Here is a 14,829-nt window from a genome sequence, read left to right as displayed (position 1 = left end):
AGGTCAAGGTAGGCAGTGTGAGTCATTTTTCCTTCATTCATTGCTTTGGTTACCTTCTGAAAGAAGTCCACCAGGCTGAGTAGGCATAATCTGCCCTTGATGAAGCCAAACTGGGTTGGGTCCAGTGTCTGTAGGTTTACTATAGCTCTAGTTATCATTTCCATGATAATTCTTTCCATGGCTTTACATATAGACTTGTGAGACTTACGGACCTGTAGTTTCCAAGGTCAGTAGATGGTCCACCTTTCTGCAGAAGGATGAATGTCGCTGTTCTACATTCATGAGGCATGAAGTCTGTTTGGAGGCTACAATTAAATAGTAGATAGGGCATGTTTCGTGCTATTCAGAAGGCATTCTGGGATATTGTCTGAGCCCATTAATGCAGTGTTCTTGGTTTTAGAGACAGCATTAAGAATCTGTTCCCTAGTGATAGTTTAGGGAGTTATATTTGATGGTCTTTTCTGAGGGAAAGTTGAGGGATAGAGAAGGGTAACATTGGAGCTGAATTTATTTGCCAGTAGGTTTGCGATATCTTCTAGATCATTATAGGTGGATCTATTTTCAGTGAGCACTGCACACAACTGTGTATACCGTTTCAGGTTACTGACACAGCTAAAGTATGCTTTGTGGTTGTCCTTGGCCTCGGAGGCCAAACTTACCTCAAATTTGGCTTTGGTAGACTTTTTGTCCTCTGAGATGTTTGTTTAGTTTGATCAGAGTGTTTTTATCCTGCTGGGTGCTGTGCCTCCTAATTGTTGTCATGCTTTTCTTCCTTCTATTATACAGCCTGTTTATTTTGTGATTCCACCAGGGTGGCTTGTTTTTTGAGTTAGTTCTGTACTTCTTCCTGGTGGGTACATCTGCCTCTATGTAGCTATTAATATGCTTGTACAGGGTTTCTGTGAACAGTTTTGCATAGGCAGCAGTGTTCTCAGGGTTTATGGGGGCTTGAAATTTTGCCATATTATTACTTAATAGCAGGAGGTTAGCCTAAGAGTTGTTCCTGAATATTCCAGGTTCATCGTTGGGTCCAGGTTTTATTTTTAATTCAAAGGAGACCATTCTGTGGTCTGACTTTACCAGGGAAGACATTACAGTAAGGGGGTGCAGCACTCTCATTGTATTAGTGAGGACAAGATCCAGTATGGTTGCACCTTTGTTTGGTGCATTGATTATCTGGTCCAGGAGTTTGTGTTTTCAAAATCCAGGAATTTCTGTGCCTGTACATTTGGTGTCATATAGGATTCCCAGTTAATAGCAGGGTATTAAAGTCACCCATGAATATAGTATTGGGTTGGATGGTTAGTGTTTCTAATAAGTTTAAATACATGGTATGGACTTCCTGGGTCACAGGGGAGGGGGGTTAAGCTTGCAAGGATGTAGTACTGGATTTTACCTATGGTGATTTGAAAATGGAGAAGCTCAGGTGCATTGTCCTGTTCGACCAGCCTTGAAGTATATTTATTTTTGATGTAATCAGAGTCACCTCCTCCTTTTGTCCCTGCCTTTGAAGTAGCTGGTCTAAATGTTTGGTAGGCATTATAACTTTGCACTGTTGGTGTGCTCTCCATGGCTTTAAACCCTGTCTCAGTGACAGCACAGATGTCAGCATTCTCTAGGGTGAAGAGAGCTTTTAGGGAGTGGAGTTTTTTGTTTGGACTCCTAGCACTGAGCAGTAATACCTTTAGCAATAAATTGGCTAATATGACTCCTGACTTATGCATGGAATAAATAAGATATAGTGTTCCTGTTCTGCCATGGAAACAAATGACCTTGGCTCTCAAAATGCTTGGAAAATATTTAAATTAGTTAAAGTTAAAATGTTATTCTTTTGTACTGCATAATTTTGGTTAGCTTTTCTTATTGTCCTCATTTTGTCTTTTTATCAGTAGTCTGGTCTTTAGGTATTAAGGAATGGGTTATTGTTTTAATAATAGTTAACATATACATGAAAATGTTATAATCTGTGTTTAGTAGAGATCTAGTTGTAAAAGAATTGCAGTTGGGAAAGTGTTTGATTTGCTTTTGACATATTTCCATGAAATAATAATATAACTTTCAATGATATTAAATACACCATAGATGATATCAGTAACTGCTTGATTAAACAAATTATTCATTTCTGTTAGCAAACCATTGAAACCTGGAGCTTTATCTCAAAACCTTATAATTTGTTCTTTAATTTCAAACTGTTTAATAACTTGTATTCAGTAGTTGAAGAGATTACTAGTGCTATTATTAATAAAGGTATAATTTTTGTTCATTTAAGATGTATTTATTTTACAGATATCATCTAAGTAAAGTTTATTATCTAAAATAAGTCAAATGTATGTTTAATAATCTGAATACTAATATTTCTATATATCTTTTTATGTGTTTATATATTTAGATAGTCTCACTAATCTTTTTTTTCTTGTGTAGTTAAAAAACAGTTAGTGATTTATTTCTAAAACAATAGTAGGTTTTTGGTCCATGGCTTGTTGATCATCGTCATTTTCCATGGTTGTGGGGTGTCACATCAAATGCTGGCACCTCTCTTAATTCAAATCCCCTCTCCAACCTTTTTCACAGAAATTACCATAGGTCTTCTCTCACACAATCCAATTGTCTCTTCTTGCTTCTACTTGCCTTCTTTGAATCTCTCCCAAATAATTTTTTATCATATAATTTTCTGCATTCATGCAGCTGTGACTGAAACACCTTAACCTGCTCTCCTTTACCTTCGGTGCAAATGGGACTACTTTGGATTCCATTCTGATATCCTCATTTTGCCTTCTGTCTTAAAGCATGCATTCTACTCCCCATCACAAGCAATTCATCACCATTCCCTCAAGTTCTTCAGCTGTTCTGCCTTCACTGCCCATTTTTCTGTGCCATTCAGAAACACCACTGTTTTATGCACCTAACCTTTCAGTGTTTTCAAATTCTTCTTTCACACTCTACCCATGGCGATATCTGTCAGTTGGCTATAGCCCCTCATTGTATTTCTAACCTCCTTATTCAAACTTTCCTACTCTTCAACCCTGATAGTTAAGGTCATTAACCTGTTCCACTATTTTACCCTACATCTCACTTTATAGCTTCTTCTACTTTCTAGCAATTGTCTTGTTTGTACTCAATGTCATTTCATGTGGATTCAGTCCCCAATTATTTGCTGACGTTCCTGTTCAGAATCCACTTTCCATACTACATTGTCTTATTTAATAACTATGTCATACAAATATATAAATTCATCTTTTAAAACATTTGCCTTAGCAAATTCAAAGTTCTTCCGACTTATCATAACTTAATTTTTCAATTCCTTGCATTCATATAGGCATTTTGCTGTACTTAACATTTTAGGAAATTGGATAATATTATTTTGTTAGTGTCCATTGCATTAGTACACACAAAGCAAATACTCTCTTAATTTAAAACCCTTACTTTGTATTAATTTTAGTGTAATTAAAGCAAAGACATGCACCAAGAAAAAAATAGTTTTGTTTTGATTTTTTTAAATATAAGTGCTATAGCCAAAAAATGGCTATAGAATGATTTTTAAAGATCAGTCTTTGATGTCAAATTAGATGAAATGTCAATTTTCTCTTTGTGTTTGCAGCACATACAAATGAAGTATAAGAAGTAATGACTCATCACCTTTAAATTAAATTGTGTCTTTTAAATTTAAAGTTTATGATTGATTCTTTAAGGCTTTCTTGATGATACTAGTCTTAGTTTCTTTAAGAATGGAAAAGCTTTCTTTACTACAGTGGAGTTGCAGTCCACAGCTTGAAGTAGTTTCTCTGTTATCTTATTTAGAATTTTATTTCATAGGTTTTTGGTACTTGAGATCTTAATCCAATACCAATAAAACTTAAATGATTTTCAATTTCAAGTTATAATACAGACATTGCAAATATACCATCCTTATATGTAGATACTTTTCCTGGTTTAAGGAATCTTATTTCCAGAAAAAAAATCAACTTTTTCTGTTTCATAATATAAAAAGGATATATTTAATATCCTCTTTTTTCATTCTACTGCAAACTCATTTGAAAGAAAACTAGAATTTCACCTATCAAATCAAAGGATCTGCTCTTGTATATCTCCAGGATAAATGCCACTATTATCCTCTTTGGCTATAACATCAAACCAACTCTTTTCATTTAGAATCCTTTGAATTTCTAAGCACCAGTCACATTATCTACTTGACAAACCCATTAATATACTTCTTAAGATACTCAATGGTCAACATCTACTAATACATAAGTATGTTTTATACAGTAAAAGTTGCTTTTAATTTATATGTATGCAATCTAATTAGCAAATGAATATATAACTGTTAACGTATAGTACCTAATGTCTGTTTACGTATATTACTGAATAACTTTTTGGAAATGTTTGTAATATTTTGGAACTTTTCTCCCTCAGCCTCTGTTGAAAAGTTTTTTTTTTTTTTTTTTTTTTTACTAAACCCAGTTGGACAAATCAGGTAAACAAAAGCAAAATGAAAATAAATTAACTAAATTTAGTGTATTTAAATGCTTCCAATATATTTGTTTATTGTATGAACACCACATTAGGTTTATTAATTTTCAAAAATGTGGAAATCCTTCTTTTTTGGTCTTTATTCATTTATATTTAATGAGAAGACTGATAGTTCATTTAGTCCAAATTAAAAACAATATATTTTTTTGCAAAATGATAGGTATTCTAACAATATAAAAAAAACACATAAATCATGACTCTTAAAAGACAGACAAAAACAAAGGTACTTAAAAAACAGAACGTATCAATTAAATGTCCTAGAAATGAGATAACTTTAACTTGAACCCAAATTGATTCCTTTGACTAATTAGGAAAAACATCAGACTAAACTGATATCTGAGGTAGGACTTTCTTAATACAATTGCTTTCTCAAGCTGGTTATCAAGCTAACATAAAAAATTAAATATAATAATACAATATTAACAAAGAGGAGATGAGAATACAAAAAGAGAAAAAAAAAAGAAGTGAACAGAGTTCTTTTTGTTTTAACTTATTTTGTTATACCAATTACTATTTATATTTGTTTCCCACATATGTAAATATGATTCTTTCCACATTTTTAGATCTGTGTTTGTATGGCATTTATAAGTAGGTTCCTGTGATTACACCCATTAAAAGAGTAACATAACAATGAATAATCTCTAAAAAGATATAAACATAAAATATTACTTTTTGTCCATTATATTCTAAAAAGGTGTTAATTATATGGATTAAGAAAGTAATTAAACGCTCTGTATAGCTCTTTTACCTTGCAAATATAAAGCATCTGTGTGTATTTGCTTTATTACACGTTCAATATTTCTCATTGCTGAGTTCTTTTATTTAACTTGAAATATATTCTTTGTTTCATGCTCTGCTTTCACTAGATGTTGCATACCCTTAAGTCGTAATAGCCCATAGTTGTTGAAATTTGTGTTATTTAGTTACAACTGAAAATGCCACTTACCCTAATGGGAACCTAGTTTATAAAATCATAAATAAACTATCAGAAAGCATAAGTGAATGGACACAAAAGCAGATATATGAACTGAGATATAGACACAATGATTACAGATCACCATGGTTTCTGTCCTCATGTCTTTTTTTTTTCCTTTTGTAACCATTAATGAAAGTGCACTGACCATTTTGTAGATTTTTGCCTCTGCATGTGGATATAAACAAATAAGTAAGATATTCAGACAGATGCATGGATAAAGACATGGGAGTCTGACAGTCAAGTAAATGTATATTTAACATCTAGCTGATATGTACATCACTGCTCTTGCACATACCCATACAATGCCATGGTGTCTGACTTCTTTAGTTCTTTAAGGCTATATCCATATCTGCAATTTTGTGTACTGTGACAGAATTTGTTTTTAATGTGTTGATCTACTGTGGTTCCTAAATTAGTTTGAAACTATGTTTTCTTTATACCAATCCATTAAAACCTTCTTTTTCATGCTTCATATATGTAGGTCTGCTGCTGCTATTTCAGTTAAAGACAGCAATGGCACATTCATCAGCACTTTGAATTTACTACTATACAGTGTAAGTGGAAAATGTTCTGCTTTTGTATATTAATTTTCTTTGTCAGTACTAAATTGCATGCTATCTGTATTTGTATGAATTGTGAATTACTATTACTTCATGCCTTTCAAGTAGAATAGCTTACAAAATATCAATTTAAATACCACAAGTGCAGGTCTAGAAGTTTAGAGAAGACCTAATATGATTCTCAAGCAAACTTCTCTGCTGGCAACATTACAAGATATGACAATCTCAAAAAATGCATAAATGTGAAACCCATAAAAATTTCTGATGAATGTCCGCGTTTGATGCTTTGCTTGCTGTGGTGGCAGTCTTATGGGGATGGTATGCTGGAATCCTTCTTGGCCAACACAGATAGCTAATTTGTTGCCAGCATAAAAAAATATGCATCAGCAAAAGTGAACTGTATTCATTTTGTGAAACAATATTATTAATGGAGAATTTGTTCCACTCACTTTGCATATTCTGATCTGAGTCTACTAAACTGTAAAACCTAATACTGTCAACATTTTTAAAGCTTTTATAAAACAGTAAGCTGTCATAAGTGAAACAAAAATTGAACAACCAAGTTTTATTTTTTGACTCTTGAGCAGTACCCAGTATGACAGATATAGTGCACAGCAGTGTGCATATGACTGACTGATGAAAGGCATGATGGCAAGCATCAAAAATCAATAAGAGAGCATATTGTTTCATTGAAACCAATGGAAACAAATCAAGACAAGGGCTGCCAATTAGCTGGGTGATCAATTTTAAGTTGTTACATCTTTAGACAATTTCATAAAAAAAAACTCCTTTTGGAGCAGGCTGTCACAGAGAAATGCTTGTATGATAATATGATAAAGGCTGTCAAGGAGCAATTCATAGCATTGGTGGATTTAAACATTATTTAGTTTCAAAGCCATGTTGTAAAATAATTGACTGATCTAACTACTGTGAATGGTGAGTGGATGAACAGAGAACATTATTTTGATTGTATAATTATACTTTTGGGGGTTAGTTGGAGATCATTAGAGCAGGCATAGGTTTAATATCACATTGGATATTTTACAGCAACTGTCTAGTTAGATAAATGATTTTCAAGCAGAAATGAAAAGATTTGCTATTTTTATTTTCCTTTCACCCTCTCACCCCCTCCCCCATCTTGCATAGTTCTGCAGCCGTTGTCCCATTTACTGTACCTGTAAAGCACTAAGATCACCCATTTGGTTCCTTATGTAATGCTGACAGTAGGTGTGATCCCTGATTTCCTAGGGAGTTGAGCTTATGGTGATCATTAGTAACTTCTTTAGAGGAAAGGGTCCTCATCTAAGATAAAGAACATGGCAGACAGAGACATCATGTATGCAGTGGCCAGTCAGCAATTCCTATCCCTGTCACCCCTCCCAGCATGCTGACATGAGTTGTTCAGATGTAAAGGCAGCGAAGATTGGCTAGGGCATGACCTGGGCCCTTAGATCATTTTGTCTCCTGGTCTTTACACATGTTCAGCCTGGTGGACTCCATATGCGTCTTTGTTAGAAACAGTGAGATCTGCACCCAACTCCCTGAGGATAGGCACACCCACCCTTACTGTCTGTACTGGAAAGCACCCAAACCTCAAATCCAACTTGGGTTGCTTGGCTATAACCAGCACTTTTTTTTTTCTATGCCACTGGTGTGAGGACAGAAACATTGCTATTTTAATGGTTAATGATAATTACTTTTATCTCAAAGTAAAGTTACTATGATTATTCCTAACATTTAACTTACAGAAAAAAAATTCCAATTAGTGAAATGATAAGTTCTGCACAAAAATAGGTAGGAGATAAATTGAAATAATTTGATTTATTCTGCAATACATATTTTATAGAAAAAGCAATCTGCCTGTTTTTTTTTAAATGAACACTTGAACTTAAAAAAAAAGAAAGAAAAGAAAAGAGATGGGAGTCAGCAGTCAATGAATGTTAAAACTAATGGTTAAACCCATTAACTAAAAAGGATAAAAGATATAATGACAGACGATCTAAGTAGACAGATCAGTTATTGACACAGATTGAAACAGTTGAAGCCAATACCTTAAAAAGAAGTACATTACATTGCAAACCTTAAAACCTTGTTTGAAAATCCCTCATCTAAATAATCACACAACAAATTTTATTATCCTTATCTTTGGACACAGATGCTGAGTAGTTATTTGGGCTGATCTTTTGACAATTTTGAGCCTTAACTATGGTTCACAGGAGCAAGAAAAATATTTATTTATTATTATTTATACTTTTTTGACCAGGTTAGTCCCACTAGACCAGTGGACAACTTTGAGAGGAAATCTGCTGTGGTATTCATATTGACTAGGAGAAATTGGCTTAGGACACCAGGGAACTTCCCTACTCAGTAGGAGAGTGCTTGATCTGTTCTGAGTGCAGTGCTATCTGAGAGAAGAGTACTCAAATAAATCCAAGATGGCAGACACAGAGACAAATGGCACTGCAGTGACTGAAGTTATATTCTGAGGAGATATTTCAGCAGACTTTGTTTTATCAGAACCAAATGTGCAACACACTGATTAATGTTTTATTACAACTCTCCAATCGAGAGGGCTGCAGGATGACATTTTGGCTGAACTGTAGATGAAGGGAAAGCTGGAGACTGGAAAAGATGTTTCTTGGGGTAAAATTATGGACAAAATTCAATCAGAGGAATCAGAAACTAATTTGAAAGATCACTAGACAAAGAAATTGTGTGCTGAGACTATTAAAGAAGCTACAAGGAAAGTGATGAGTGATTAACAGAGGAGAAGAAATGTCAGCAATCAAATGAAATTTATGATGAGAATTCAGAACAATGAAGAAAAAGAAATGGGCATGTATGATATTTGGGATAATTTAATGGTCCCATCGGGATTGAAGGCTCAGAAATCTTTTATTTGTTATTCATAAAGATTTATTTTGTGACATTGTTTTTGAGACTGGTTCCTTTCTGTATAAAAAGAACTGTAATCCATGGAATTCTTATCTGGTTAAAGCATTTCGCAGAGTAACAAAATGAAGTTACATGTTCAATTTTGAACTGAAGTTGAAAAATAGACTTTAAAGAAACAGTTCAGCAAACTTTGTAAAGGAGTTACTGACATTAGCAAAGTATATGATAACAGAGAATTATGCATTGGGAGATGGGGCTGTCATATTGTACTAAAAATGGAAAAAGAAAAAAAAAATATTCATATTCCTAGTATGATAAATATAGAGGGTAACAGATGTGTTGTAAAATATTGAGGCAATCAAAAGCATGCTTTTTCCCCTGCAGAAAACATGACAATTTGCTGAGTAATTATGATAAAAAGAAATGTTATATTTGTGAGGAAACAGGTCATGATGCAAAAATATTTGAATTGAAATGTTATATATATAACAAAATCAAGCATTAATGGATGGATTGTAACCCAGAGAAAAAAAGATGAAGAAGAAGAAAACAAAAGTGAGGATAGTATATGAAGGGAAAAAAACAGTCTCCATAAAAGAGAAAGAGAATATAGGGAAACAAGATCAGGGAAACAGTAAAGGTAAGGACAAAGAACAAATGAAATGCGAAGAGAATATAAAAGAAGATTCTAAAATAATTCATGAGGAAGATATACGCTGGAAAAGAGTGAAAGATAAAAATAATTATATCGACAAAAGAGTAAGAGACAAAAAAAGAAAGCTTAAAAGGATAAGTGTAAAAGAGGAAAAAGAAAGGAAATTGAAAATGCAAATGAGATACATTCTTCAAATTTATACATTTTCAGGTAAGCAACAGCATACACATAATGACAATTTTAGAGTACATTCAGTAAATGTAAATTCTACCAAAATATAAGTAGAAGAATAGGCATTCTAAACTGGTATAGTAAGAGTGATGTTGACAAAATAATATTGGAAGATATATGACTTATGACAGAAAAAGAGAGAATACAAAGAAACTGTGAGGAAGTGATACCATTTGAAACTTGGGAAAGAAACTCTTTATGGGCATAGCTGGAGTTTGTAATTTATTGAAAATATTGAACATAACATTGGCAATGATGGGAAGATTAACTATTGCAGATATTAGATGGTACAATCAAGTATATAAAGTTCTACCATTGTATGCTTATGCTACAAGTAAAGAGGAAAAATTATTTAATAAAATGTTGGATTATGTAGTAATTAATATGAATATAATAAAAGAAGATTGCAATTGTATTTTGAGATGGAAAAAGAAGAAGAGAGGAAAAGATGTTGATAAATCTTTTGAAGTTATAAAATGTGGCATTTTAAAGATTTTGAATAATAATTTGTGGACATATAATTGAGGTATATATAAGATGCAAACAGATTATTTTATTGGGTCTACCTCAGTTTGTCGAAATCCCATATTATCACATACCCACTTCAATGAAGCAGTGGAACAATGAAGATCTTCCCAGGGTAAGTAACCTGTTGTGCGAGATGGAGAACTTTGCCATTTTTCCAACTATAATGTGATCTTGGATTTGGTATATTTAGTTGGGGGGCTGTGGGAAGCACAGTGCCTCTCCTGGGTTGGTTAGGGATGGTACAGTTTGGGTTTTGTTTCTTTTTGGGTAAGTGGTTGAGATTCAGTAATATGGATTTTGACAAATTGATGTAAATCCATTTTATTATATTCCAAGGTTTAATTATAGCTAAGAGCGAGAGAGACAATTGTAACAGGCTTTGATGATCACTCAGCCATTTGGATAGAAATACAAGAAAATAAGGAGTATATTGCATTAGGAAAAGGAATAAAAAGAATACATGAGAAATTATGGAATGAGAATGGAAAAAATAGCTATGTATTTATGGAAAGATCACATTTCCACTAGAGTGCCTTACAAAAAACTGATCTGAGTGGTGGCTGGCTTTGAAAGAAAAACATTTAAAAAATGTTTGTTTTTTTTACAATAGCAGGCAGATGTAAGAAAACTGGAGAAAAATTATAAAACAATGTGCATGGATGCTTTAAAGGATTGGGAAAGGAAAACTAGGGAATATTATATAATAGAACAACAAATTTATGAAAAAATCAAGAGAAAATTAAAGAATTATTATTTACACAAATATATTTTTGGCAAGGTAAAAAGAAAAGCATCAGCTTACTTGAGTAGCATAGTTCAAGAGAACACTAGTATAATAGGAGAAATGAATGATGATAGAGAAGAGGTAAGAAGATCTCAGTTACAAATTATAAATATTGTAATATATTATGTAAAGAAAATGTTTCAAGATAGGAAAAATGCAAACAAAAGAATGTCATGTTAAAAATTGACAGAACAAGAAAATAAAGAATTGAAAAATGAGATTTATTTATATAAATTAGATAAGGTACCTAACCATGTTAATTTACAGTCAGGTTTAGGTTCAGATGGAATAGGATACCAATTTTAGAAGAATTTTACAGATTGTCAGAAAAATATTTCTTCAACGTTATGAATGAGAGGGTAAATGAAAGTTTTATGTATAAGGATTTATGCAGTGGTATACTTAAATTTGTATGTTGTATTTCAGTTCCATGGCAGGGCTAGCCACCTGGTGGTGTAAATCTTGGCTTGAGATGATTGTCACTTTTAAAGTGATGCCACAACCCCATGTGCAAAATGGAAAAATGGGTTGATGATGGATGAATGGATAATTAAATATGTATGAAAAATGGAAGATAAATTTAAAATTAAAAATTGGAGGCCTATAGTATAAACAATACAGACTATAAGATTTTTACAGAAATAATTCAGAAGGGAATGGAAAGTAAAATGAACAGTATTAAAGAAGATAACATATAGTTTAAATGAAAACAGATATCAAACTCATAGCAAGAGAAATTGTTGATGATACTATAAACAGGACTGATGAGCCTAAGATCATGATAGGAGCTTTAAATAAAGCTTTTAATACAGTACAACATGAACTTTTGTGGACAATTATGGAGGAGTATAACATCAGTAATACAATTAAGAATTTATGTTGTTTTGCATATAATACAAATAAAGTAAGAATTTTAGTGAATGAATGGTTAAGGAAAGAAATAGAGACAAATAATGACATACATCAGGGATGTTCTGTGAGAAATATATTATTTGTATTAATTTTGAATATATTAGTCAAAGATGTAAATTTAGACATGAGAGATGCTACTTACAATACAACTAAAGTTATAAACATTTCAGTCATGTTTACTTATGATATATTGATTATGAAAAAAGTCTGGATGAATGAAGTTAAATGTTATATACTTCAATGTTTAAAAATAATAAGCATGACTTTAAAGAAAAAAGTAAAGGATTGGTGATATAGTATCTTTCTCGAAAAAAATCTCTGTGTTAGGAATAAGATTTGTTGGGTAAAAATATAAGTGAGGAACAATGGAATAGGATACTAGTGGGCAGGAACATTGTTGTTTTTTGAAAACATACAAGCTATACTTTAATAAAAAGGTTTATCTGATTAACACAGTTATACTGGGAACAATGACATAGTTAGCTAGTTTCTAGATGTTGCTAATAAACTATGAAAATGAAAACTATAGGTTTTTTTTTTATTTTATTTTATATGGAGATCAAGATTGAATCCAGTGAAGAGAGGGGTCTTATACATGGAGAAGGAAGATGTAGGCTTAGGATTAATAAATCCATTTATTTATGCTGCTTCTTTGAATTTGTATAAAGTTTTGTTTTGAATAAATTATACAAATGAAAATTTGGTAGTAAATTTACTAATGTCCAAATATAAGCAACAGTGGGATGTGTTACACAATTTCAAAAGAAGAAAAACATGTTTAAATGAAATTATGAGATATCATCCATTATTTTTTATGGAAAATAAAATGATTAAATAGAAAATGGGAGGAAAGTGTGGTGTAAAATATCATGATACAATATTATTCTGTTATATCCTTGGGAGGAGCTAATGAATGAAAAATGTAAAGCTATAAGAGTACAAAAAGCATGGTGTAATAAACAAGCAGAAGATTTCTTATGGAGATTAGTGACTAATAAATGACTAGTAAAGTGAAATATGCCATATAAAAATCAGTGAAAAGGTCTGTATACATTGTGGTAAAGAAGAAACTACAGAGCTTGTTTTCTTACACTATATAAGAGCTGCAAAACTGCCAGAAAATTATGTAAAGACAACTTATTTGATAATACAAAGCAGGTAAATGGAAGAAATATGGATATGATTATGTATGAGGATTGCATTTCAGAACAGATTGTTATGGAGGTTGCAACTGGATGGTTAAATTACACATTCTTTTTTGAACAAAGATGAACAAAGTAAAGTGTCAAAGATCTCTTGGGGAGATATTACTGGTTGTTTCTTCTGATGCTAGAAGACAACAAGATGGAAAAGCAGAATACTTTTCGAAGAACAGAATAGTTTTGGAAGAACAGCAGAAGAAAGATGACAACATGAGTCTATAAAAAGTATGCTGTAGCAATAAGATGTGAAAAAGAGACAAAACCAGGAAATGTAGCTATCTATAAAAGGAAAAGACCTACTGTAAGAATTAATACAAAGAGAGACTGTGCTGTGGACTGCTATTACATGTGGCAGAATTTGATTGTGCCTTTAGGCTTTTAATGTAAACGATGTAAGAACATTTACTCATCTAATTAAAGAGCAGTTTTGTCACTTATCGTACGAACCTGAATTAGTGATAGAACATTTTAGGTGTTTGGCAAGAATAAAAATAATTTCCATAGAATGATTATATTTCTACATGGACAAGAAATTGTTTAACAAAATTATTTTTCTGCATTCCAGAACAGATGAAATTGAAATATGAGATATTCTGTTATGTTTAAAAAAAGATGTTTGAGAAAGTAGGGGATGTGACTTTAACTAAATATGAGAGGATCTTTTTTGGAGAAGGTTCCCCTGCACCCAAGTAAGCAGGGGTGCACAGTTAGAACTTGTCTGATTGAAGACTGCTGGAACAAGGCTCAGTTTTGAGCTTTTTTTCTGGTTAATTTGGTAACTTGTTTAAATCAGTTTATTCATTTTCTATTGTTTTATATATATATATATATATACATGTATATATATATATATATATATATATATATATATATATATATATATATATATATATATATATATATATATATATATATATATATATATGTGTATGTCTATATAGATATATATATATATATATATATATTGCACTTTATTCACCTGCTTTTACTGTATTTGTGTTTCTTCCTACTTTATTACTAGGGGCATTGACTACAACTCTGATCTGCGATACATAACAATAAGTATCCTTTTCTGTGCACTTAAAGTGTTTTTTTAGTATATCTGCTTAATTTTCTAAAAAAAAAAAAAAAAAAAAAAAAAAAAAAAACTTGTTTCCCGCCTTTCTAAGCTAGTATAGTCCAGTTTTCAGGTTAGTGCTGAATTCAGGGCTATGTTACAAATCTCTGTGTTTGCCCATACCTTATTTGGATAAATAATAATTCTCTGTTCACCTGTGAGAGAGGGGAACTTTGAGCAGCCTATCTGTCCCTGGAGGAGTGGTTTCAGTCCAAAAATTAGTAGTTTATTGGCCATTTTGGGCTAATTTCTATTTCTTTCATTTCCCTGCTATAAATACCGTATTTGTCTGATTTTGCACGCCGGGCAGCGCTGATTAGCTAGAGTAAAACTATTCCCAGCTCCACAAAGTCTCCTCTTCAATTTTTCCCTTGGAACTAGACAAACTTTTAACTTAATCACTCAAGCCATTGATTTCTCAGCCCAGCGCTTGCTCAAAACT

The 14,829-nt window shown here is 32.3% G+C and overlaps 1 protein-coding gene across 1 annotated transcript in view; it reads left to right on the top strand.

Annotated features, from left to right (window-relative positions):
• Positions 1 to 14,829, top strand: part of ZPLD1 (zona pellucida like domain containing 1) — a 556,217-nt gene that overhangs the window by 283,445 nt on the left and 257,943 nt on the right. Inside the window, exon 4 of the mRNA XM_044071987.1 lies at positions 5,985 to 6,057. Coding sequence (XP_043927922.1) covers positions 5,985 to 6,057 — 73 coding nt within the window. The remainder of the gene's footprint in view (positions 1 to 5,984; positions 6,058 to 14,829) is intronic.

This window comes from Protopterus annectens, chromosome 5.part0 (genome assembly GCF_019279795.1).
Source record: "Protopterus annectens isolate FY-2018-M chromosome 5.part0, PAN1.0, whole genome shotgun sequence".
Classification (NCBI taxonomy): domain Eukaryota; kingdom Metazoa; phylum Chordata; order Ceratodontiformes; family Protopteridae; genus Protopterus; species Protopterus annectens.
This window is presented reverse-complemented; position numbering and strand designations above follow the sequence as displayed.